Here is a 26,544-nt window from a genome sequence, read left to right on the forward strand (position 1 = left end):
GAACAGTAGAAACAGACTTTGTTCAGGGTTATTGCAATAGGGGGAAAGAGACCCCAGCAGAGAACCGGCTCATCTCAACATGTGGGGGACAAGTTGGGATTTGTGGCCAAAGAGTCGGGGGGGGGGTCAGTGATGGAAAATCACTAAGAGGTGACATGGGGAGGGGGATTCTTGCCAGACTGGCTTACCAGGATTCTTGCTCTAGACAGGTCAGTAGGGGGCTGAGGAAGTAGATTAGACATCATCTTGGGGGGTGCTCTAAACCAACATAGTATCAGTCTCCCTAATGTGGGTGGGGCCGCCCAAAGACAGGGCACCCTGCCAGAGGCTGTGAGGGACATTCTGTTCCTTCCCCAGGAGACATGGATGCCTTGGAACTTGCCAGAAAGCTGCAGGAGGAGGCCACGTGCTCCATCTGCCTTGACTACTTCAGGGACCCTGTGATGACCGCCTGTGGCCACAACTTCTGCCGCGAGTGCATCCAGCTAACCTGGGAGAAGGCCAAAAGCAGGAAAGGGGGGAGGAAGTGGAAGGGCTCCTTCCCCTGCCCTGAGTGCCGCGAGCTGTCTCCCCAGAGGAACTTGCGGCCCAACCGCCTGCTGACCAAGGTGGCCGAGATGGCGCGGCAGCACCCGGTCTTCCAGAGCCGGGACCTGTGCAGGGTGCACCAGGAGCTGCTGAAGCTCTTCTGCGAGGACGACCAGAGCCCCATCTGTGTCGTCTGCAGGGAGTCCCGGGAGCACCGGCCCCACAGGGTGGTCCCCATCGAGGAAGCCGTGCAGGAGTACAAGGTGGGTCCAGGGCCGGGGGTGGGAGGGATGCACCAGGAGGCCAAGTGCAGGCTTTAGGAGACAGGCAGGAGAATGGCTGCCATGACAAACAGTCCAAGTGCAGGACAGCGTGGCTGAAGTGTCCACACGCTGCCATGACACACGGGTGGCCAGGCCACGGTTATTCAGAAGTCCCGGCTGATGTAGGTCCTGCCCAGGTCCATCGCGTCAGGGCTCCAGCCTCTTTGGGGGAGAGAGCTCGTCCTGGTTCCTGGGCAGCTGTCTTTGCCCTGCGTCCACAGGGCGGGAGGCGCAAGGGCACTAATCCCTTTCCTGGGGCTCCACCCTCGTGACCTCCGCACCCCCCCATCCTCACACCATGGTGCTGGGGTTAGGATTCAGCACAGGAACTTGAGAGGACACATGCAAACCACAGCAGACAGTAAGTACAGGGACACTTGCGGAGGAGAAGGGGCCTTATCCCAGGTGCCTCTTGGCTCCCACGGTCCTTTTTCCTATTCAGCCATAAAACTTCCCAGGAGAGGGGATTCATGGCATCTCTCACTTCTCACAAATTTGGGTGTTCAGTCAGAAAAGGGGAGCCCCGGGAGGATGTCTTTCTGCGGCTGTTCATTCTCAGTTGGCTGCAGCCCAAAATAACCCTTTTGCAAAAGGGGCACCTTTTGAGGGGCGTGTGTCCACCCCGGCACCCCCTCACGGTGTTGTCTGGGGGGTACAGCTTCAGAGGGTGCTGTCCAGATGCCAGGGGGTGAGGGGCCTCTGACCCCACATCCCACGGTCTGTGTGTCCCACAGCTGAAGTTGGAGGCGGATGTGGGGTACCTTCGGGAGGAGATGATGAAGACGGGGAAGCTGCAGGCCAGGGAGAAACAGACCTTGGCCGAGTGGAAGGCAGGTGCTGGGGGCTGGAGTGTGCGCACCTGGCAGCCCCGTGGGGTGGGAGAGCCTGGCCAGCGGCCCTGGAGCACCCGCAGGGCCTGCAGAAGCCCCGGAGGGCACAGGGGGGGTGGGGATCGCGGTCCCGTGCAGATGGGACCCAGGGCTCGAAGTCCCGCTAGAATCAGGATCCAGAACGTGTGCTCAGCCCAGGCTGGCTGTGCCACAGGCACAGGGACGACGGCACACGGATGGGGGCACGCTGCTGTTTGGGGCCCCGCAGGCCACCCCTCCCGGATGGCTTCTCTGTGGCTCGTCCCCTGATGAGCTGGGGTGGAGGGGCTGCTAGCATCCAGGCTGGTGGGTGCAGCCAGCCCGCGAGGGGACACCTGGGGCAGCAGGTCCCCAGGCGGTGCCTCACATGCACCCACCTCCCCACCCCCTGCAGGTGAAGGTAAGGGAGCAGAGACAGCGCATCCTGGTCGAGTTTGAGAAGATGGACCTCCTCCTGGTGGAAGAGGAGCAGCGCCTCCTCCAGGCCCTGAAGCAGGAGGAAGAGGAGGTGGCGGCCAAGCTGCGGGAGAGCGCAGCCGCACTGGAGAAGCAGAGCCATGCCCTGGAGAGGCTCCTGCTGCAGCTGGAAGACAAGGAAGTGCGCACACCACTGCAGACGCTACAGGTAGGCAGGTGCCCACTGACCTGGAGGGGGAGGGGGGCCTCAGCACCCTGCTCACCTGGCTGGAGGGGGAGGAGCTCAGGCCCAGGTGTGGTCAGGGTGGGCCAACTGCAGGAGCAAATACTAACAGGGAAGGCTTTGACTCAGTCAGCCGAGGCTACGTAACAAAAACCACAGGCCTGAGGCTCAAACAACACATTTATTCTCTCTGGGTCCTGGGGGCTGGGAGTCCGAGCTCCAGGCATGGGCAAGGCTGGTTCTTCCCGAGGCCTCCCTCCTTGGCGTTACAGATGGCTGTCTCCTCCCTGTGTCCTCACAGGGCCGTCCCTCTGTGTGTCTGTGTCCCTAAACTCCTCTTCTTGCAAGGACACTGCTCTTATGGGATCGGGGCCCACCCTAGTCACCTCACGTTACCGTAACCACCTCTGTAAAGACCCCATCTCCAAATACAGTCACCTTCTGAGGTCCTGGAGGTTGAAGCTCTGGTGTGTGAATTTGGAGGACAGTCTGCCAGGCTCCAGGCCTGCAGACTGTCCTTTCCCTTCCTAGCCCAGGCAGGTGGCCTGGGGCAGCTGTCCTTAGCACCGTGATGTGGGGCGTGGGCACACTGGCCCAGATAGGCACCCATGACTTCACAGGGAGAAGGGAGTCATGTGACTGCCCCAGGATGGGAGCAAAGAGAGTGCAGCAGGGGGTATGGTGGCTGACAAGGGGGAAATGTGTCAAGCACGGGAGCGATGGAATCCATAGCAACAGATAAGATTCTGCACACGCACAGACATGCTCCTACCCCAGAAGCAGATGTCGCCTGCAGGGCGCTGGGCATCCTGTTTGCCTGGGTCAGTCCCAGTGTTTGTCTGTGGTCCTGACCTCGTGTGGGCTTTGTGCCCAGGAAGCGGCCTGCTGCAGACGACAGGCCAGAGAGTTGCCCAAACTTTGGGGAATGTTGTGTCTTCCATTAGAAAGCAGCTGTGTGCAGGCTAATACGCGGACGTCTGACTCACTCAAGGCCCCATTCGGTGGTCATCGGTCAGGTCCCCCACCGCCCCTCGTGTGCAGACAGCTTCCAGGGTCCTCAGTTACGGGGGTGAGGAGACCCAAGTGGCCGGAGGATTCCTGTAGGCAGCCACGGCAGGGCGATGCTCTGGAAAGTGGGCACGGGGCCCCAGAAAAGCATCACAAAGCCCTTCCAGCTGGGCAGCCCAGAAATGCAGACAGGACGCCCCAGAATCCTGATGAGGCCTTGCCCGTCTCCCTCCCCGCTCCATCTCGCAGGCCTTGAAGGAGCTCCTGAGCAGGTACACGGCCACCTGTGGGGGAGGCAGCGATGGGCGCAGGGAGGGCTCCGCGTGGGGCCGGAGGGGACAGTGAACCTGTGTCCCCTGGAGGAAGAACAGCCTGAGTGTTCAGTACCCGGAGGCCACCCCCACCGTGCTGAGGACAGTCTGCAGGGTCCCCGGGCAGATAGAGGTGCTCAAGAGTTTTCAAGGTAAGAGGGGCCCAGGAGCTCTCGGCTAATGCCCACCCCACCCCTCGTCACTCACAGTGAGCCACCCATAGGGGCGAATGTCCTTTAATGCACGGTCACACTCTGGGCCCTGATGCTGCTCCAGGGCGATGCTCTCCGTCCTGTTCCTATGGTGACACGTGTGGAGATGCCCAAATGGCCCCCTGGCTCCCATCTCCTGAGCACCAAAAATATGGACAGGTGGGGTAGGGACACAGCTGGACTCAGCCTTGGGGAGGCCCTAGGGGATGCTTAGGGCCAACAGGGATGATCCGGCCCCCTTTTCCCATGGCCCTGGGCCTGTCTACAGAGGATGTGGTGCCCGACCCCACCACCGCGTACCCCTACCTCCTGTTGTACGAGAGCCGCCAGAGGCGCTACCTGACCACCCCACTGGAGGGCGTGCCCCACAGCAAGGACAGATTCCTGGCCTACCCCTGTGCCGTGGGCAAGGAGACCTTCTCCTCAGGAAGGCACTACTGGGAGGTGGGCATGAACCTCACCGGGGATGCACTCTGGGCGCTGGGCGTGTGCAGGGACAACGTGAGCCGCAGGGACAGGGTCGCCAAGTCCCCTGAAAACGGGTTCTGGGTGGTGCAGCTGTGCAAGGGAAAGAAGTACCTGCCCGTCACATCCGCCCCAACCCCTGTCACGCTGGCCGAGCCCCCCAGCCACGTGGGGGTCTTCCTGGACTTCGAGGCAGGGGAGGTGTCCTTCTACAACCTGAAGGACGGGTCCCACCTGCACACCTACGCCGAGCCTGAATTCTCTGGCCCCCTGCAACCCTTCTTCTGCCTCGGGCCACCCAAATCAGGCCAGATGGTCATCTCTACAGTGACCCTGTGGGTGAAGGGATAGGGGCAGAGGCTGGGGCAGTGTGGGCGGCCCTGGTTTCTTGGGAAGGTGAGGTCGCCCAACTCAGCACAGGCCACCTGCCAGGGTTATCTCTGGTGACGCACTGTTGAGCCACCTGTCACGCGAGGCGGTTTCACAAAGATGAAATATAATCCTGATTCAAGCAGTGAAATGGTAAGAGGCTATATTCCACATGTCTCATAAAGGAAACTTTGAAAGCCGCCGAGTTTCCTAGTGGGCCGATTCTAGGCACGGACAGTACCAGGTGCGGTCCGGCGCGCCGGCCTTTACAAGCGCCCACCTCGGCTGGAGCCAGCACGCGGGCTCTGCTGTGCTGCCCGTGATACATGCACAGCTGCGGCCTCCACCGTCCACCTGCTGTGTCCGCCATACATTCCATATTTGCACCTTGCCAGTGTGTGTGTGTGTGTGGGGGGGGGGGGGGTGATGGGAAAATGAAACTTTTCAACTGAATCCCTAAAAACCTCAGAGCTGTCCAGCCCTAAAGTTGCAGAAGCCGGGGCGCAATTCAGAGTAAGGGCCATGGGTGGAGAGACTCCTTTCCACCACCACCCCCATCCCCCGCGTTTCAGGCGCGTTCACAAACCTATGGCAGGCCGGTCACCCCAGAATCCCAGTATGCCTTCCCCAACAAGGCCAGAGTCCCTGCAGGCCGAGCCCCTCCCATCCTGACCGTGCCTGGCCCAGGGACGCACGGGGCAGGGCTTGGGGCTCGCCACCGCAGCCTCAGGCCCCTCTCGTCCTCGCAGTTGCTGTGCTGCGCGGGGAACCCGGTGAACGTGCGGGGCCCCCTTGGCTTACGTCCTGCAACGGGTCGGGACGCGAGAGAGAGGTGACCTGGGGTGACCAGCGCGCGCGCGCAAGCAGCGACTGCGCCGCCGCGAGGTCAGCGGGCGAACAGCCTCCAATTCTGGTGGGTCTGCGGGCCGCGTGACAGGCCTTGGCCAATCCGAGGCTAAAGCGGGTTGTTCCAAAAAAAAAAAAAAAAGAGAGAGAGAGAAAAAAAACCCAGCTGCTTCCTGCTTCCGCCGCGGCTCCTCTTCCTGTCCGCGTCGGGGATCCCTGCGCCCCGCGTCCCCGGAGTCCCGAGTCCCGCGACCCCCGTGCCCTGCGCCCCGCGTCCCCGGAGCCCACGACCCAGCTGTCGGACGCTTCGCGTCCCCGAGTCCCCCGGTGCCCTGAACCCCGCTTCCCCCGGAACCCCCGCGTGCCCGGTGCCCTGCTCCTCGCGTCCCCGGAGCCCTCGCGTCCCCGGAGCCCCCGCGTCCCCGCGCGCTCCCCAGAGTCCCGGCGGCGAAGGCCACCGCCCGACCCGGCGGAGAGCGCCGCCTTCCTCCGCCCCACCGGCGCCATGGCCGCCCCCGACCTGTCCACCAACCTCCAGGAGGAGGCCACCTGCGCCATCTGCCTTGACTACTTCACGGACCCGGTGATGACCGACTGCGGCCACAACTTCTGCCGCGAGTGCATCCGGCGCTGCTGGGGCCAGCCCGAGGGCCCGTACGCCTGCCCCGAGTGCCGCGAGCTGTCCCCGCAGAGGAACCTGCGGCCCAACCGCCCGCTCGCCAAGATGGCCGAGATGGCGCGGCGCCTGCACCCGCCGTCGCCCGTCCCGCAGGGCGTGTGCGCCGCGCACCGCGAGCCGCTGGCCGCCTTCTGCGGCGACGAGCTGCGCCTGCTGTGCGCGGCCTGCGAGCGCTCGGGGGAGCACTGGACGCACCGCGTGCGCCCGCTGCAGGACGCGGCCGACGACCTCAAGGTGCGGGGCGTGGCGTGGCGTGGCCGCAGGCCCGGGCCGGGGGTGGGGGGTGGCGCGCTCCTTGCCGGGGCGCCGGGTGCTGCTGAGGGTGTGTGCGGGCAGCCAGTCCCAAACCCGCACCCTCCTGGGACGGGGACACCACTCGCCAGTGGGCCTCCAGCCTGGAGATCAGGGATAGGCGTGCTCTCTGGGAGGCGCAGGTCCTGCTATGACTACGCATGGTGGGAGTGTGGAGGGGACCGGGCAGGTGTGACTGCCCGTTGGCAGGGCTGGAGCTCAGAGCGGGAGAAAGCAGGAAGAGAAGCTTAGGTAGCTGGTCTCATAGGGACGTAGGCAGACTAGCACTCAGGCCTCAGAGGGTTGTGGGCGAGGCTGGGCTGTGGGAAGTCAGCCGGCTGGGATGGGTGGAGGGCAGAGCCATTGCCCTGGGGGCAGGTTGCCAGGGCTGCCACAGCTGCCAGGCTTTGTGAGTGGGATACTTGGGGCCACTTCTGCCATCTGACATACCAGGGATCAGCCCCACTTTGACTCGAGACTGAGGTGCCTCCATGTGTTCTGGAAATGCGTTTTTAAAAATCCAAACCAACTGTCACCCCACTGCTGAGAGCCTCGGGTCAGACACTCCCCCCGGCTGCTATCATCTGTGTTCCTCCTCCGACCTCAGACAGCCTCCAGGAACGAGGTATTGAGTACCTGGGTGGCACCCTTCCAGCTCTTAGGCTGTGGTTTGCATTTGCTTCATGGCCAGGAGCACGTGTGCTAGGATGCTCCGAGGACATGGTTTGGCCAGTACTTGGTCACTTTGTCGCTGTCACAGAACAAATGGGTACCAATCTGCATCAGGGGACTTACCCTGACATAGATCTCTATAGTCTTGCTCCCCATTCTAAGGCACGACACACATGCAGGATACCCCACCCTTTGTGTTAGTCCCAGCAAGTGCGCACTCCTGTCACTGAGCGGAAACTGACCATGAGGGCAGATAGTGACCAGCAGCTCTCCAGAGGCCCCTCCCAGACGGCCTGGGGCGGCAGTTACCCCTTCCTATTGTAGCGAAGACAAAACCTTTTTCTCTAACCTGTTAGGTTCGCTGCACGAGGCTTGCAAATTATACTAACAAAGGCAGAGTAATAAGTGAAAAGACATACAATTTTATTAGCCTTTTAAATCTCATATGGCACAAGGGGCTTCACAGAGAAGTGAACAACCCAGACTGAGTTCCATTTTAACATCAAATGATAAAGTGGGGAGAAGGGGATTTGGGCTTCTAGGGCATATAGGGGGGAACTGATGGAAGACCAGGGTTATCTGAGTAATAAAGTCTGTTCAGGCAGACTCATCTGTGACAAAGAGTCATCTGTGCTGAGTGCTCTCCCCTTCCTGGTACAGACAGGGAGGCAGGAAGGCGGAGGGCAGAGGGCCCTTCCTACCTCTGCTGTTGGCCACTTGCTTCAGCTCCAGAAGTCCTTGTGTCAGAGAGGCCAACTCTGGGTGGCACACTCCGACCCCCTCCACTGTACTAGTGCCTGGTTGGTCTTCATCCTGGGGGTGCCCAGCAAACTGGCTTTACCTGCCCCCCATGGGCTATGCCTGGCATTCACATACCCTGGGGTGCTCGGTCCAGAAAGCTCCACCTCTTCAGGCCTGGGTCCAGCTAGAAGTTGGATGGAGCGCATAGGCAGGCAGCCCTGCACTGACCAGGGGCCTATAGAGCCCCGAGCAGGCATGGAGAAGTAAGGGGCTGGGATTCGGGCGAGGTCAGGAGACCAAACCCAGGCAAGGGCCCTAGGAGTCCAGGCTGTCCACTCGCTGGCTAATTTGAAGTTGTCGGGGTGTCATGCCCACGACTGTGGTTCCTGTCAGCCACTTCAGGCTCTGCTGGGGTTGACCGCTGACCGGAGCAGGGGCTAGGCCCACACAGCAAAGGTCATTCTGGTCTCCCTTTCCCACAGGGGAAGCTGGAGAAGTCCCTGGAGCATCTGCGGAAGCAAATGGAGGACGCGCTGCTGTTCCAGGCCCAGGCTGAGGAGACCTGCGCCTTGTGGCAGGCAGGTGCCCCAGTGCCCTGGGGGGGTGGGGGGGGATGGCCGGTGCCTGAGCCCCCACGGAGGGTACTGCGGGTCTCAGCCTCATGCTGCTTGTGAAGAGGGATCCGTGTTCCAGACCCTGCGTACAGCCCACGTTGGGGGTGAGGCTGGGGGTGGGGCAGGCCCTCAGGTGTCCTGTCTGCCCTGCAGAAGATGGTGGAGAGCCAGCGGCAGAACGTGCTGGCGGAGTTCGAGCGACTGCGCCGGCTGCTTGCGGAGGAGGAGCAGCGTCTGCTGCAGAGGCTGGAGGAGGAGGAGCTGGAGGTGCTGCCCCCTCTCCGGGACAGCGCTGCCCGCCTGGGGCAGCAGAGCGCCCAGCTGGCCGAGCTAATCGCTGAGCTGGAGGGGCGCTGCCAGCTGCCGGCGCTGGGGCTGCTGCAGGTAAGCCACGTTGCACTTCTGGGGTGAGCACTGGGGGCTCTTGGCGGAGCCGGGGTCACCCACCTGTGAAAGGTGGGGGCGGGTTAGCTAGGTCTCCCGGGTGTGATTGTCCAGGTGTGGTTGCGGGTCCTGCGGAGTGGATACCGATCCTGAACTCCACTGAGAACGGCTGTCGTGCCTGTCCTGGAGCCCCTTTGTGCTCTGGCCGGGCTGCGTGGTGGGTGGCATCCAGGATCCGTGGGTCACCAGGCTGGCTCCAAAGGTTCGGGTCCACTGTATTGGGAAGAAAGGCCGGCAGGTGTCTCGTAGAAGTCCTGCATCAGCCCGATGTCAACCGGAGATTGCTCCTGGCTCCTGACCCCAGGCAGGAGTGAGGCTGCTGTGTGTGTAGCCCACGGGGTGACCCTCCTGAGTCCCAGACCTGAGAGCACCTTCAGGGACTAGGCAGAGGCTCTTGGCTGCCCTCCTGGGGTTTGAACTCGGTCCTTCCACCGCTGCTGAGACCTCAAGCGGTTTCAAGCCTGGGAAACAGGAAGAACCCCAGGCGCGTGTCTGGTAGGGGGTGAGGGAAGTAGGCTGTGGTCAGTGAAGTAGGGTCTGGGTGGCCAGCCAAGGAGGTCAGGGGAAGTGAATGGTGCTGGAGAAGCCAGAGGAAGTGGAGGTTCTGGAAAGAGGAGGGGTTGGCCCCATAAGTGAGATGAGAACCCCAGATCTGTATGAAACATGATGTGGGGTCTCAGCTGAGATGTTCCAGTGCGTGGGTGGTCTCGGCTGGTCTGCTGTACTCCTGGATTTCATACTAAAAGTGACCACCTGTGCCCCCACTGCCCCTCACTGCTCCCATCTGCTCGCCACTGCCCCCTACTTGCTTTCCACTGCCCCCACCCCCAACTGCTCACAGCTTCTGGCCCTGGATCTTTGCCTGGGTAGCCAGCTTCAGGGAGGAGTTTCCCGCCTTCCTCTCCTCACCACCCCCCAGCCCCAGGGCTCCTCTTGCCTGTGCTGGGGGTAGAGGTGGGGTCTGCTGCATGGAGGGGCAGGAGAGCAGCCCTGGGCAGCCCCCTGTTTACTGGTGTGAATAAGGGAGGTCAGGTGTGCCCTTACCATCAGACCTCAGTGTTAGGTGGAGGCCTGCCCCAGGGAGTGGCCAGGCCAGGTTCTGGCACCTGGGGTGGGCAGGGGGGTGTGTCCTCACGGGCAGAGGAAGTGAGGGTTTGGGTGACTTCCAGGAGGTCAGACCCCTGGGTTCCAGCTTCCCTTCCAAGCTCACCCTGTAGCCATCCTGTGTAGGTACACAGCCTTTTCCTAAAGGAACGTGTGTCTCCCCAAGGGGCTGGTGGTGTACATGGAGGCCAACCCCTTTCCTTAAGGTCAGGACCCCCCCCCCCCGCATGACCCTCGGGGCAGGGAGGGTCTTGTGCAGTGTGTCCACACACACTGTCCTGAATGGGTAGGGCCTGTGATAACCAAGACTATCCCATTCACTTCCCAGTGCCCTGGGGTGGGCCACCTACCCCGCAAAACTACCAAGGACAGGCTGTTTCTGCTTTGCCTGCTGCCCATGCTGACCTCCTTGTGCCCCAGGCCCTTTGCACATGTCTCTTCCAGTCCTGCACTCTCCCCCTCACTGTATCTTCAGAAGCCTGCATCTCCCTTATGTGTCTTGTCGTACCCTCCCACCAAGCAACCCACACACAGACCATTGCTTGTGTGTGTGCAGATCTCCCACCTTGAGGGAAACCCTCCACAGGCACCATGTCTTCCTTATTACCTCTGCATCCAGGTGTGTGGTCTGATGACTGGTGCAGTTAGAATCACTGTGGGCGGGCTTGCCTGTGATTGACAGTGTGGACCAGCCAGGTCCCTGCCATTCTCGGGGATTCCAAAAAGATCCAAGACCCCATCAGCAGCCAGTGTTTTAAGTTATTGAATGCTCTAGTCAGCTCAGGCTGCATAACAAATACCACAGGCTGTGAGATTTAAACAACACACAGTTATTGTCTCCTGGTCCTAGAGGCTGGAAGTCCCAGATCCAGGCATGGGTGGGGCTGGTTCTCCCAAGGCCTCTCCCCCTGGTGTGTACCTGCTGTCTCCTCCCCGTGTCTTCACGTGGTCAGCTGCCTGTGTGTGTGTGTGCCCAGATCCCTCTTCTGATAAGGACTCCAGTCATGCGTGATCCAGGCCCACTGTAGTGACCTCCTCATACCCCACTCTGTAAAGACCCCATCTCCAAACACAGCCACATGCTGAGGTCCTGGGGGTTGGGCCTCCAACATTTAGATTCGAGAGACACGATCAGTCTGTGAGGCTGAGTGAAATGCTTATATGGGTCATTATGCGAGACCGGATCATCCAAGTGGAGAGGCCTCACCTGGAAGGTGGGTGTGAGTCAGGGGCCTGCAGGAGGGCAGGGCGGGCAGGTGCGTGGGAACAGGTGAGGCCGCGGGCTGGACAGACAGCCAGGTACCTGCGAGTCCTGGGAGGCGGGAAGCACTGGGCCCACATAGGCCTGGTTCCCCACTGGGCGGGCAGACAGCCCCCACCCCTGGGAGGCCAGGACCCCACCCACCTGTCCCACCATCTAGGGGTGCTGGGGACTCTGGCTGAGGGAGCCAGTAGCCAAGGCCCTGCATCCTCCAGGCACGCTGAGGGAGTGAGGCCAGGGCTGCAGGGCTGGCTGTGCCCAGGGTCTGTCCAGGGTCCCTGTGTCTGAGCTACACCGGGCGGCAGCCCACAGGTGGGTTCTGACCACGTGTGTCTGGCAAAGTGGGCAGAGCAAGGTTTTGCGGGCGCTGGCGGCTGGGACGCGGGGAGGCCCAGGGTCAGGGGACAGGCGCTGACGCCGCATGTGTCTCTCCCACAGGACATCAGGGACACCCTGCGCAGGTAGGAGCCCCGGCCTCTCCCCAGGGAAGATGGGCGGGGTGCAGGGTGGGGCTGTCTTGGGGGTGATGCCTGTGCTGCCCCTCCAGGGTGCAGGATGTGAAGCTGCAGCCGCCAGAGGTGGTTCCCATGGAGATGAGGACGGTGTGCAGGGTTCCGGGGCTGGTGGAGGCCCTGCGCAGATTCCGAGGTGGGTGCCGTGCGGTCCCAGCGCCTGCTGGCCCATGGGGCCAGGGTGGGTCGGCAGTAGGAGCGGACCTGGCCTCCCAGTGCACAGAAACCGGGGGTCCAGGCTGTTGGCTGAGGCGGGCAGGAATAGCAGTGGGGAGACAACCCCCCACCCCCGCCGGGGGCGTCTAACAGGTGCCAGAGCGCCTGCATGGACCCCAGGTGTGGGGAATGCCCACCTCCCCACTCCAGGAACTGAAAGATGTGGGAAGATGGATGTAGGAAGCCCCTGGGGTTTCTTCCGTCCTCTAAAGGAGGGCGCATCGCAAGGGAGCATGGACAGCTTTCTAGAACATTCCAAGTTGCGGGGACAAGCCCTTCGATGATTTTTTCAGAAAGGAACCCCCATAGGGCATGCTCAGCTCGCAGGCAGGCCCCGCAGCCGACCGCAGGGGTGCGCGGGCAGACCTGTCGGCTCACGGGGTGACCTCTGCCCCGTCTGCAGGGGACGTGACCCTGGATCCCGACACCGCCAACCCCGAGCTGGTCCTGTCGGAGGACAGGAGGAGCGTGCGGCGGGGAGACCTGCGGCAGTCCCTGCCCGACAGCCCCGAGCGGTTCGACCCCGGGCCCTGCGTGCTGGGCCGGGAGCCGCTCACCTCCGGCCGCCATTACTGGGAGGTGGAGGTGGGGGAGCGCGCCAGCTGGGCGCTGGGCGTCTGCAGGGAGAACGCCAACCGCAAGGAGAAGGGTGAGCTGTTCGCAGGCAACGGCTTCTGGATCCTCGTGTTCCTGGGCAGCTACTACAACTCCTCCGAGCGGGCCTTCGCCCCCCTCCGGGACCCGCCGCGGCGCGTGGGCATCTTCCTGGACTACGAGGCCGGACACCTGTCCTTCTACAGCGCCACCGACGGGTCCCTCTTGTACGCCTTCCCCGAGACCCCCTTCTCGGGGACCCTGCGGGCCCTTTTCTCGCCTCTGTCCAGCAGCCCGACCCCCATGACCATCTGCAGGCTGAAAGGTGGGCCTGGGGACTCGCTGGCCGCCCAGTGAGGGGGCCTCCCAGCTGCTCGGGAATCTGGGCGGGTCGTGCTGTCCTCTGAGCTGCGGAGGAGCTCACGGTGCCTGGCGACGGTGTGGCTGCGCTAGCTAAACTGACCTCCTGCGCTCACTCCTGGAAGCGTGTGCCCGCGTGTGCAGGGCCAGCTGCATCCTGTCCTCTGGACGGAGGGCGCTGAGACACCCCCATTCACCAGTGCTGGGCCCTGGGCCTCAGGCTCCCGCCCCCCCTGCAGCCCTGGAGCTGCACCTCCAGAAAGCTGCCGCCAGGAGCAGGCAAGCCCCAGTGCCTGTGTGCGGGTCTGGTCCTGAGAAGGGGGGCGGGATGGGCTTGCCCTGCAGTGGCCAGGTACCGGGTGATGGGCAGACAGGCCAGAGGGAGCTGGGAGCAGGACACCCGGGCACCCTCCTCGCCTGAACACAGACCACTGGGGGCTTCTGGAAAATGCTCTTCCCTGGCTCCCCTTGAAGGGGTTCAGGTAGGGCAGGCCCGTGGGCCCCTGGGGGGAGCAGGCACAGAAGCCCCTGGCCTCCCTCTGGGCTGCAGGGAGAACCCCAGCTGGAGTCACCCTCACAGTTTTCTCCTCGCTGGCCTGAGGGCCTGCTGAGCCCAGAACTCAGCGTACCTGGTTCCCAGTCCTTTCTGCCCTGCCTGGGGCAGGTGGGGCCTCAAAGAGGGCCCCCCCCTCTCGCTACCAGAGTCTGGGATTTGTCTCTGCTTTGTTCAGACTTTGTCGCCCTTCCCGAAGGTGTGCTCCAGCTTCTTGGTACCCCTAGGTTTTATTTATTGTAAGGACTGTTCTCACAGTAAATAAACTGTTGTCTGTGATCCAGTGTCTGCAGTTGGGGAGAGGGAGGACATGCATGGGGGGGGGGGTGACAGAGGCAGGACCCCCAAGGGCAAGTTCAGAGGCACTTTCCTGTGTGTTCATTTCACACACCGGCCTCGGGAATTGTTTTCTTGTTTTTGTATAGAGCCTGAAAAATACTCCACACATGCCGCTGTGTTCAGTACTTAGTACTTTCCCGTGTACTTGCTTATGCAATCATTCTCCCATTCTGGGGCTCTTTGCTGTTATTATATATATATGCACAACCTTTCCACCTTCGACGGTCCCTTCACATTACACCCCCAGGGGAGTGTTTCCTCCTGCGGAGCCGGGTTCTGGCAGTGTCTCCCACATCTCCCCAAACGACTTCCCTCTGCTTCACTCCCCAAAGCCGGGCAATACTGGCTGTCTTCCCCAGGAGCAAGATTTGGCTGTTAGGGTTTGGGACTTGCACAGTGGCCACCGGAAACCCAGCAGGTGGGACGCCCTCATGGGTAGGAGTGTGGACAAGCACACAGCCACACTTGGGACAGCAGGACAGACCCTCGGGCCACAGGTTGAGGACATCCTGGGTGCCAGTGTAAGGCTGGAAACTTTTCTCCACCCTTCTGAGGGCTTCGCTGAGAGCCTGTAATACAAGATCAACGATAGAAAAACAAGTTCTCGGCACCCAGACCTCATGTACCGGGGGGAGATAAGCTGAGGAAAACCAGGAACTTGGAGCGGCAGGCTGGAACTGCAGCTGCAGGGTCTTCAACAAACACGACTGTGTGAAGCCCTCGCAGGACGTGGGAAGAGGCGTTAGGCTTCAAGGCGCCAACCAAGCAGAGGTAAACAGTGTCAGACAAAGGCTAGTTATAGGATCCTGTAGACGCCCCCAGTGCCATGGCCTGGTTGATAGGGTCCCAAGTTCTCTCCCGTGACTCATATCCTTCCTGGCATGGAGGAAGGAGACAGGGACACCTAAATTTACATCCTGCTTTTAGGGAGGTCGAGGAAGGGCAGCTGCTTCTCGACTGGCCCCAGCTCAAAATAACCCTCCTGGCAAAGTGGGCTCTTCTCAGTGGGCATATCCTCCTACCCGTCAGCAGGTAGAACGAGAGTAAGCTTCAGGATGCCCGTTCACACGCGTGCACCCTAAATTCACAGGTTTGCTTTCCACACGTTCCACCTGCTTGACTCTGAGGACCCAAGGGTGCCATCTGCTGTTGTAGACGGTGGACAGACCTCTAGAGCGACAGGCAAGCTCCCGCCCCTGGAGCTGATGACCTGTGAGATGTCGGTGCTCACAGCTGTGAGCTCCGCCACCGGTTCTCCAGCCCCCGCGGTGGGCGAGTGCTCTGGAGGCAGAGAAGCAAGGATGCCAGTGCAGAGCCAGGATGTACAGGGTGTGGTCAGCCAATCTAGAGGCTTCCAAAAATAACCCTACATACAGCCAACCAGACCTGAAGTGCCCAGAGGCCTTGTTTCCTGTGGGCTCAGCCGCCCAATGGGAAGATGGAGAGAAAGCAGGTAGAAAAGAGAAGCAGGCCTTCTGGGTTGTGATTAGTGGAATGAAGAAAATATTCAGGAGTGGGGCGCCTACTTCTGCACCTCTCCAGGTCAGCAGAGTATCCACAAGGTGGTCTCCACCGCCAAAGCGGTGTCTGCTCTTGTTCCCTCACATGCGAGACGCCTTACTGCACTGATTCCGACAGCAAGTCTGGGAGGCTTCACACCGGAGGCCTCGGGAAAGCGGGGCGGAGTCTCTGAAGAAAGCACAGCCCGGATCTGAAATACCTAATCGCACTTCACCTGCTGCCCACGTACAACCGGGCGATTTCGTACACTTCGGTAGAGTTGCGCACCCAGCAGCACGCACCCCCACGCCGGGCGCGCTGGAATCATTCCCAGAGTGGAGCTCGTCCGCGCCCACGGCCTCAGCCGCACCGCCGCGCTCGCGCCACAGAACCCGCCCTCCGAGTCCGCACGACCCGAGGGTCGTTCTGGGGGTGCAGCGGGCGCCTGGAGCCCGAAGGTCCGGGTGGAGGACAGCCCAGTCCCACCTCGCAGCGCGCAACCGCCCCGCCCATCACTCCTGCATCTCACGCATGTGTCCCTACAGCCCCCAGCCTCCACGACCCCCCACACCTCCCCCTGCACCGCCGCATCCTCCGCATCCCTGGGCCTCCTTCTTCCTCCGAGATCCCCCGGTCCTCCCGCCCCGCCCCCCAGTCCCTGCTTCGCACCCCACACATCTCCCACATCCCTCCCCGGATCCCCGCCTTTTCTATCCCCCTCCAGGTACCCTATACCCACCCTGCTCCCCGCGCCCCTGTCCCCACGTCCCCATAGCGAGCAAGCCCGCCTGAGTCCTCTCCTTCCACCCATGCACTGACCCTGCCCTGCACAGCCAGAGCCCCCTCCCGATGACCCTAGTACCGCCGCCTAATTTTCACGCTGCAGAATCCAGCTGTTTCAGGTGCACATTCCTGGCCGGGGAAACCCCGCTCGGTTGTCTTCATGTTGCTGGATTCAGTTTTCAGGAGTGTTAATTCGTGCTGGGTAACGTGGGTCTGCAGCTGTCCGGTGGCCCTCAGTTCCTGCCCCACTAGTTTCCGAGCCGGTTCACGCAGGACTGCTCTTTCCTCCTTGGTGGTTTTTCCAGCGAAGCCTGCGGATTCCGGGCTCTTCTACTTTCTGTTACTATTTCTGTGTCGTTGCTCCTTGCAGGTCTGTTCAGATTCTCCACTTCCTAAGCAACGTTTCTCCTCTTTCATTTTTCATTTTGGTGATTTTCTTTTTTTTCCCCCTTGGTCAGTACAACTAACATTTTGTCAAAATGATTTTGATATTTTCAAAGAACAACTTTCTGTTTCATTTGGTATTTTCTAGTGTTTTTGTTTTTTGTTTCAGTGATTTCCACCCTTGTCATGATTCCCTCGTTTTTGTTCACTTTGGGTTTGGTTTGTATGTCTTTATCTCTGTTTCTAAGACTTGATTTCAGGCTGTTCTTCTGTTCCAACGCAGACATGTGGGGCTATAAATGTCCCTTTAAACACTGCTTTAGTTGTATCCCATTAGTACTGATATTCTATTTTCACCTACCTCAAGCCCAAAGTACTTTCTAATTATCTTCATGATTTCTTTTTGACACATGGATTATTCAGAAGTACATTAACTTGCAAATATTTGTGGCTTTCTCAAACTTCCTTCTGTGGTTGACTTCCAGTAGACTTTGTATGCTGTTTACTGTCTTGCAGCCCTGGGCATGGTCTGCCCTGGAGAGGGCTCCAGGGGCACCTGAGCTGGAGTGTGTCTGCTGCTGCTTCAGTGGAGTGATCTATTGTACCAGTGTTTGTACCCTCGGGGTTTTAATTTATCAGGGTGACTCAGTGGTGACAACATGGAAAGAAGAATTTGTTACTGATATTTCTCAAGAGAAACGGGTATGCCATACTACACTGGACCACATGGGGAAGAAGTAGTTTGGGTAGGAGGCAGTAAGGAGTGGAGGGAGAGCGCCCGAGTGTTTACCCTGGTTTTCACCAGAAAGAGAAGCAGGACAGACAGGGCAAGCAGCTTAGATTAGCTGGTTTGAGAAATTCTGGTGAGCTGTGGGGCTTAGGGGCTGGTTGTCTGGTACCTGGCCCTGCGTGGGTTCAGGGCGCGAGGAATATTGGCTTGGTGTTTGGGAATCAAAGATAGCTGGTGGTGGGCTCTGCATTGGATAATTTGCTTATGAAAGAAGAGCCCTTTGCTATCTCTAAGGCTTTGCTAGCCTGTGTAGGGATAATCTTTCCCCCAGTCAGAGAGGACATAAATGCCAGAGAATGAAAAATACACAAGAAAAGAAAATCTAATTAATACAACTGGCACTGTGCTGAGTGCATACCAAATAGACCAATCTAGAATCTGAGGAGACAGGAAGCACACTCACGGATGTCGAATTTGTCAAGTTGCTCCATGGTGTATGCTAATTCTATGTTCTTGCTGATTGTGCCTGGTTATTCTGTCCACTCTTGAGAGAAGGCTACTGAAATCTCCAGCCACTATTGTTCAAGTGTCTGTCTCTCCCTTTCATTCTGGTAGTTTTTGCTTCAGGAGTTTGGAGCCTCCATTGTCAGGTGCCTATATGTGTATAATTGTCATATCTTTGTGATGAATTGAATTTTTATTATTATAAAATGTTCCTCTTTCTATAGTAACGCTTTTACTTTTATAGTTTATTTTCTATTACTTTATTATAAGCACTTCAGCTCTCTTTTAATCATAAGAGAGTTTGCAAGGTATATCATTTTTCAGCCTTTTGATTTTAATCTATTTCGTCTTAATTTAAAGTGTGTCCCTTATAAACACAACTTTTATTTATCTGTTTTGCATTTTTGTTTGATGACAATCTGCTTTTAGTGAGAGTTTTTGATGAACTCTCATTTAATATTATCTTAAGTTGCTTTACACAGGTCTGTCATTTTGCTATTTATTTTCTGTATCTTGTCTTTTGTGTTAGTCTATGCTCCTTTGCCAGTTTCTTTTATATTAAATAAATATTTTCCAGTGGTCCATTTTAATCCATTTCTATTGGTGGTTCTTACTGGTTGCTTATGGGATTGCCATATGCATCTTAATTTATCACAATTTACATCAGATCAATACTTAATTCCAGTAAAATATGGAAGTTTTTATTCATTATAAGTCCATTTACTCTCCCTTCCTGTATGTGTGTAGATAGATAGATGATGGATAGATTGATAAGTAATGGATAGATGTGCCTATATGTCTATGCCCAATGATACAATGTTATCATTATTGCTTTATAAAATCTGAGGTATTTTAAAGAAGGTAAGAGAAAGAGAGAGACATGTTCGTAGAGACTTTTACATTAGCCTACATATTTATCACTTTGAGTACCTTTTATTTCTTCCTCTGGTTAGCATCACTTTCTGGTGTCAATTCCTCCCCCCAGTGTAGTTCCTTTCCCCCCTGTCTTCTGTGTGCTTTTATTGTTATATACGCTAAATCTTTATGTTATATCCCAGCAGTAGGATTTTTTTAAAGATTTTATTTATTTATTTATTTGAGAGAGTGTGTGAGCGAGAGAGAACACAAGCCGAGGGAGAGGGAGAAGCAGACTCCTTGCCGAGCAGGGAGCCCGACGTGGGGCTCAATCCAGGACCCTGCGATCATGACCTGGGCTGAAGGCAGATGCTTAACCAACTGAGCCGCCCAAGTGCCCACCCCCAGCACTAGGATTTCATAATTACTGTTCTATGTGGTTGTTTCCTGAATCAGTGAAGAGCAGATTTTATTGATGTTGTCTTTTATATCCACCTATGCAACTATCTTCACTGTGCTTTTTATTTCTTCATGTAGATTTGAGTTTCTTTGGGGTAAATTTCTTTCAGCCTGAACAATGTCCTTCAGGATTCCCTGTAGGACAAAAGTCAGCTCAAAACAAATTCTCTCAGTTGTTCGTATATCTGGGAATATCATTATTTCATCTTCATTTCGGAAAGACAGTATCTGTTTCCTGTTTATAATTTCTGTCTTCTTCCTAATGGTCTCTATTTTGATCATTTTCATCTATATGGGTCTATATGGATCACCGTTATCATACTTTTTTTTAAATTATGTTCAGTTAGCCACTGTATAGTACATCATTAGTTTTCGATGTAGTGTTCAGTGATTCATTAGTTGACTGTAACACCCAGTGCTCATCACAACACGTGCCCTCTTAGTACCCATGACCCGGTTACCGCATCTCCCCATCCCCCTCCCCTCCGAAACCCTCAGTCTGTTTCCCGGGGTCCACCGTCTCTCATGACTCGTCTCCCTCTCTGGTTTCTCCCCCTTCAGATTGCCCTCCCTCCCACTATGGTCCTCCGTGATATTGCTTATGTTCCACATATGAGTGAAGCCATATGGTTATCATACTTTTAAATCATGTTATTTTTGTATTGAGATGTCTACTGATATTTTGGGGGAGGTTATTTAAATTCCACTTAGTTAACATATAGGGTAATATTAGTTTCAGGTGCACAATAAGGTGATTCAATATCGTACTTCCATACGACCCCTGGTGCTCATCACACGTGCCCTCCTTAATCCCCAACACCTGTTTAACCGACCCCCCACCCACCTCCCCCCTGGTAAGCATCAGTGTGTTCCTTATAGCTAGGAGACTGTTTCTTGGTTTGCCTCTCTCTCTCTTTTGTTTTCCCCTTTGCTCATTAGTTTTGTTTCTTAAATTCCATATATGAGTGAAATCATGCCTACTGATGTTTTTTAACTAGGACTAAAAACATATAACAAAATTAACCATCTTAACCTTTTTAAGTGGACAGTATAGCAGTATTAATTATATACACAGTAGAAATTTTTTTTCTGGTGAGATTGAAATTCTATACCCATTGAGTAACAACTTCCTTTCCCCGTCCCTTCTGCTGCCGGCAGCTACCATTCAATTCCTTGTTTCTAAGAGTTTGACTACTCGGGTACCTCACAGAAGTAGACTCATGCAGTCTTTATCTTTCTGTGTCTGACTTATTTCACCTAGGATAATGTCCTCGAGGCTTGTCCATGTAGTCGCCGGTGTCCGGATTTCCTTCTTTTCAGTGGCTGAATACTATTCCGTCATACATAGAGACCACATTTGCTTTATCCATTCACCTGTCCATTGCCATCCAGGTTTTTTCTACCTCTTGGCTGTTGTAAATAATGCTACGGTGAGCATAGTTGGGCAAATATCCCTTTGCGATCCTGTTTTCAAATCTTTGGGATACATACCCAGAAGTGGAATTGCTAAATCACATGGTAATTATATTCGTAATTTTTAAGGAACCTCCTTATTGTTTTACATCAGAAGTGTGCCATTTCACGTTCCCAGGAACCATGCGCATGAGTTCTCATTTGTCCACATCCTTGCCAACACTTGTTCTTTTCCGGGTGGTGGTTGTTTGAACAGAGCCATCCCCATGAGTGCAAGGCGACATCTCGTTGTGGATTTGACTTGCATTTTGCCCTGGTGATTAATAATGCTCAACACCCTTTTATATGCTTGTTGACCTTCTGTATATCTTCTTTGGAGAAAAATTAAGTCTTTCAAGTCCTTTACCCAGTTTAAAAATATGATTACTTATTGGTTTTGGTGAATTTTAGAGTTCTCTATATATTCTGAATATTAACCCCTTATCAGATATACGGTTTGCAAATATTTTACCACATTCCTTAGGTTGCCTTGTCACTCTGTTGCTTATTTCCTTTAATGTGTACAAGTTTTAAATTTTGACATAGTCCCATTTGTCTATTTTTGCTTTTCTTGCTTGTGCTTTTGATGGCATACCCAAGAAAGCATTGTCAAATCCATTGTCATGAAGCTTTCCCCCTACGTTTTATTCTAGTTATACAGTTTAGGTCTTTGATCCATTCTGAGTTAATTTCTGTACATGGTATAAAGTAAGAGTCTGACTTCATTCTTGTGCATGTGGATATCCAGTTTTCTCAGGACCATTTGTTGAAGAGAAAACACTTTCCCATTGGCTAGCCGTGGCACCCTTGTCAAGGATTGTTTGGCCATATACGCAAGAACTTATTTCTGGGCTCTCTACCCTGTGCCTTTGGCCAATGTCTGTCTTTATGCCAACGTGCCACATGCTTTGATTACTCTAGCTTTGTGGTATGTTTTGAAATCAGGAAGTTGGAGCCCACCAGCTTCGTTTTTCTTTCTCAAGATCGTTTTGGCTATTTAGGGTGCTTTGAGGTTCCACATGAATTTTAGAATTTTTTTTCTCCTTCTGCAAAACGAAAATGTTATTTTTAACAGGGATTGAATATCCTTGATTCTGTAGATCACTTTGGGTAGAATTGGCATTTTAACAGTATTAAGTGTTCCAATCCATGATCATGGGATGTCTTTCCATTTACTTGGGTTTTCTTTAATTACTTTCAGCAACGTTTTGCAGTTTTTATAGTACACAAGTCTTTCACCTCCCTGGATAAGTTTATTCCTAGATATTTTGTTCTTTTTGATGCTATTTTAAATTTTCATATTTTGAACCATCCTTGCACTGTGGTATAAATCCAATTTAGTCATGGCGTATAATCCTTTTAATGTATTGTTAATTCAGTTTCCTCATATTTTGTTGAGGATTTCTGCATCAGCATTCATGAAGAATATTGGCCTACAGTTTTCCTTCCTTGTCATGTCTTTGTCTGGCTTTGGTAATAGGGTCATGCTGGCCTCATTAAATGAGTTTAAGAGGGTTCTCTCCTCTTTAATTTTTTGGAGTATTTTGAGAAAGTTTAGGTTAATTTTTCTTTAAATGTTTGATAAAATCCTCCACTGAAGCCATTTGGTCCTAGCTTTTTTTTGTTGGGAAGGTTTTGATTCCTGGTTAAATATCTTTATGAGTTAGAGCTGTGCTCAGAATTTTTATTTCTAAATGATTCAGTCTTGCTAGGTTGTATGGTTGTAGGAATTTACACATTTCTTCTGGATTATCTAATTTATTGGCATTCATTGTTCACAATAGGCTCATCTGATCCTTTTTATTCTTGTGGCATCAATTATAATCTTTTCCATTTCTCATTTTTGTTATTTGAGTCTTCTCCTTTTTTCTCAGTTGTTCTAGGATGTCTAGTTTGTCAATTTTGTTGATCTTTAAAAAAAAAAACCCTCTCAGTTTCAATGAATTTTCTATAGTTTTCTATTCTGTTTCATTAATTTTTCTTCGAATGTTACTTTTTTCTGTTAAATTAGAGTTAATTCATTCTTCTTTTTCTAGTTCCTTAAGGTGTAGAGTTGGATTATTGATTTGAGATCTTTCTTGCTTGCTTTTTTTTCCCTTTTTTTTTTACTCTAGGTATTTATCACTATAAACCTCCCTCTTAGCACTGCTTTTGCTGCATTCGATATGTTCCAGCATGTTGTGTTTTCGTTTGTCTCAGTGTAGTTTCTAATTTCCCTTGTGATTTCTTCTTTGGTCCATTTGTTATTCAAGAGTTGGTTTGGGGCGCCTGGGTGGCTCAGTCGGTTAAGTATCTGTCTTCAGCTCAGGTTATGATCCCAGAGTCCTGGGATCGAGTCCCATGTATTGTTCTCTGCTCACTGGGGAGTCTGCTTCTCCTTCTCCCTCTGTGTTCTCTCTCTCTCTCTCTCTCAAATGAATACATAAAATCTTCAAAAAAGAGTGTTTGATTTCCACTTATATACAGTTTTTTTTCCTGTTTTCCTTTTGCTGTTGATCTCTAGTTTCATTCCATTGTGGTCAGAAAAGACAGTCGGTATGTCTTAATCTTTAAAATTTGTTAAGACTTGTTTTGTGGCCCAACACATGGGATCTATCCTGGAGAAAGTTCTGTGTGCACTTGAGAAGAAGGTCTGTTCCAGTGCTTTTGAGTGCAGTGTTCGGTATATTTCTGTTGGGCCCAGTGAATCAGTAGTGTTGTTCAAGTGCTCTGTTTCCTTAGGCATGTACTGTCCTGTTCTTCGGTCCATGGCTGAAAGTAAGGTGTCAAAATTTCCTACTATAATTGTATTACTATCTATCTCTCCCTTCAGATATGTCAGCATTTGCCTCACATATGTGGGAGCCCTGCTGTGGAGATGGGGAGTGGAGCCACCCCAGGCTAACATGCCACAGCCCATCCTTGCCAAGGTTCAGAATATTCTCGTGAACAAATGCTTTCAATTTGTTGTATGGTTTCAGTCAATTTCCAGTCTTTATATAGTTCTTTTGACAACTTCGTCCTGTTTTGGTGTTACCTTTCCTGTTTTGAAAGAGAGTTCCTCAGTCAGCCATTTTTTGAGTGGTTGGGCAGTCTCCCTGCTCCTCTCTTATTTGTACAGGAAAGAAGAGGCACTAAGAGGTGGATTTTATGGACCAGAAAAGAGATATGTGTCCTACAGCTTAGCTGGTGCTGGAGTTCTGTCCTCCTCCAATGCACAGCCTTCCCAGGATCCATTCAGGCACTGGGATAATGTGTCACAGACTGAGGTGCCTTGGGGCCATCAGCTCCACACCCTTGCCTCAGTGGCCATGTCCCCAGCACCCAGCAGACCGTAAGCGGACACTTTCAGAAATCTGCAACCCAACTCCAAATTTCTTGTGATGCAACAAAAATAACGAACATTGGAGACAGTTACGTTCTCATCATTTCCTGTCCCATTTGGCATAAAGTGAATTTTACTCAAATTTTTTTTCTAGATGGTTCTGTATGAATCTCTAAACTAATTTTTAAAAATATTTTTGCATAAGCATCCTGGATTAAGAATTACCTAATTAAGAAGAAGTTGTAACAAAAGTACTATGAGACAATCAGATTTTTAACTTCTAAATTAATATTATTTGAGATTCTCTAACTATATAACTATAAAGACAGCCAATAGCTCAAGATCTACAATAAGGACACTATGTATCTCATTTATAGATTATTTCATTTTTTAAAAAGCTGTCATTAGAGGTGCCTGGCTGGCTCATTCAGTGAAGCATGCAACTCTTGATCTCAGGGTCAGGAGTTCAAGCCCCACATTGGGTGTAGCAATTAGTTAAATAAATAAAAAATATTTTTTAATGTTTACAAATAAATAAAATGTTATCATTAATAAGCTGGCCCAGTAAACTCCTTTAAAGCCCTTGGTTTTAATTCTAAATTGTGATCATCCAAAAATAACATTCATTTACTTATCCAACCAGCAAATATTCATCAAGTACCTATTTTAGCCTGCTTGGGCCATCATAACAAAATACCCTAGACTGGGGGGCTTCCATAACAGATATTTATTTTTCTCATCTATTTGGTTCCTGGCAAGAACCTCTTCCTGGCTTGCAGACAGCCACTTTCTTACTGTGTCCTCACATTGTAGAAAGAGAGAACTCTGGTCTCTTCCCCTTCTTATAAGGACACTAATTCCATGATGGAGGCTTTACACTCATGACTTCATCTAAACCTAATTACCTCTCAGTGGCCCCACTTCCTAACACCACCACATTGGGGGTTAGAGCTCCAACATATAAATTTTCGTGGGAACCCAAACGTTCAGTCCATAATAGTACCTGTATCTCATGGGCATTACTTCTGGGACTGGGGACACAGTAATGAACTCAGACCCTCTGTCCTCATGGAGCTAGAATGTGTCTCCTGGAGAAATGGTTGATAAAACAGAGTCTTCCATTGCATAAGCTGGGAAGGACAGACATATTTACCCAATAGCACATTAGAGTTATATATTTAGGTGACTGTTAGATCACATCTTCATAACAAGTGATTTAAACCAAATCCGGTGTGTGTTTTATAGCAACCCAGAAGGCAGACTGGGGAGGGGGGTAGAATAAACCCCCTCTGAGGAATATGAGCAATGGGAGTGCTCATTGCAATATAAAGAAAAACCAGGATAACATAGGATAACTATTCTAAAATAACACAGAACAACCCAGAATCTTTGTTCCACACATAGGTGGTTGAGTGTCTCCTGGGTCCTGAGATACCAAAATGGACACTGCCCTAGAGCAGGAGGGTGGCCGGCCAGATGGACTTGGAAGGAGAAGTGGAGCTATGAATGGAGATAAGGTTCTGAGAAGCAGACGTGGCTGTCTGGGTCCACCTTACAGAGAACGTGCTGGAGCATGAGGAGGGTTGGCGAGGGGGCAAGGGGTTTGAAGGTGAAGATAAGTAAGACTGGCCTTTTTCTACAAGCACTGGGAAGCCACTGGAGGGACAGAATGAAATTTGTGTTTTGAAAGGTCACGGTGGCATGGACAGCAGGTTAGAAAGCTAACTGGATGCAGAGGCAGTGGATAGGATACTTTTGCCACAGAGACAAGAGATGTTGGCTTGAATTGAGGCGATGGCCATGCAGATGGGGTAGGGGAAGGAAGCTCTGACAGACTCAGGGCATGAGAGAAGGAGTGGAGGGCTGGATTGGCTAATGGGAGTGAGGGAAAGAACAGAGGAAGACTGGTGCCTACGTTTCCAGCTTGAACATCTGAGAGATGATAGAGCCCCAGATGGGGTTTGGGCCAGGTTGGGTGTATCAGGTAGAGCCTGGTAGAGGGGATCTTTGAGGCCTCCAAGCAGAAGGGTTGAGTTGTTAGTTAGCCAGGAGTTTTGAGTTCAAGAATAGTCATGGCAAATGCTGTTTCAGAGTGCTCAAGACCACTGTCAGGCTCAGTGATTACCTACAAGTACTCTCAGAACTCAGCAGAGTTTATTTTGGTTTATTATGGTTTATTATGGAAAAAGGACACAGGTGAAAATTGTCCCAAAGAGAGAGGCACATGGGGCAGGGTCCAGGATACACCAAGAACAAGCTTCCAGTTGTCCTCTCCCGGTGGAATTGTGGGTGGCCTCTACGGCCCCAGCAAGCATATGTGGCAACATACATGGAGTGTTGCCAGCCAGGGCAGCTCATGGAGCCTTGTGGTCACACAGACTTGGTTGATGGTCTGCACAGTGGACCTTCATACTCTAGCCTGTCCAGGGGTGGAGCTGATGCTGCATAAGTCTTGACATCTTCATACGAGTTTGAGCTACTGTCTAATTCTTTTCATTTCAATCTCAAGGACTCCCACCGGCATTTTTTTGTAGAGCAGGTTTAGTTTTAATAAGCTCTCAGAGCTTTACACCTGAAACTGATGTAACACTGCTTGTTAATTATAATTTAATTTTAAAAAGA

General features: G+C 53.5%; 2 protein-coding genes across 2 annotated transcripts; both read left to right on the forward strand.

The window, feature by feature from the left end:
• The first annotated feature begins 347 nt into the window (after nucleotides 1-347).
• Nucleotides 348-4,707, forward strand: TRIM17 (tripartite motif containing 17). Its single transcript, XM_045803979.2, has 6 exons — nucleotides 348-791; nucleotides 1,586-1,681; nucleotides 2,115-2,345; nucleotides 3,618-3,640; nucleotides 3,731-3,831; nucleotides 4,160-4,707. The coding sequence occupies exons 1-6, from the start codon at nucleotides 363-365 to the stop codon at nucleotides 4,705-4,707; spliced, it is 1,428 nt and encodes a 475-aa protein (XP_045659935.1). The 5' UTR covers nucleotides 348-362.
• Nucleotides 4,708-5,737: 1,030 nt separating this feature from the next.
• TRIM11 (tripartite motif containing 11) lies at nucleotides 5,738-13,891 on the forward strand. The gene is made up of 6 exons (XM_045803974.2): nucleotides 5,738-6,484; nucleotides 8,437-8,532; nucleotides 8,722-8,952; nucleotides 11,816-11,838; nucleotides 11,925-12,025; nucleotides 12,509-13,891. The coding sequence occupies exons 1-6, from the start codon at nucleotides 6,077-6,079 to the stop codon at nucleotides 13,054-13,056; spliced, it is 1,407 nt and encodes a 468-aa protein (XP_045659930.1). The 5' UTR covers nucleotides 5,738-6,076; the 3' UTR covers nucleotides 13,057-13,891.
• The last annotated feature ends 12,653 nt before the right edge of the window (nucleotides 13,892-26,544 follow it).

The sequence above is a fragment of the Ursus americanus genome, chromosome 5, assembly GCF_024610735.1.
Source record: "Ursus americanus isolate L20-20 chromosome 5, mUrsAme1.1.p, whole genome shotgun sequence".
NCBI classification, from domain to species: domain Eukaryota; kingdom Metazoa; phylum Chordata; class Mammalia; order Carnivora; family Ursidae; genus Ursus; species Ursus americanus.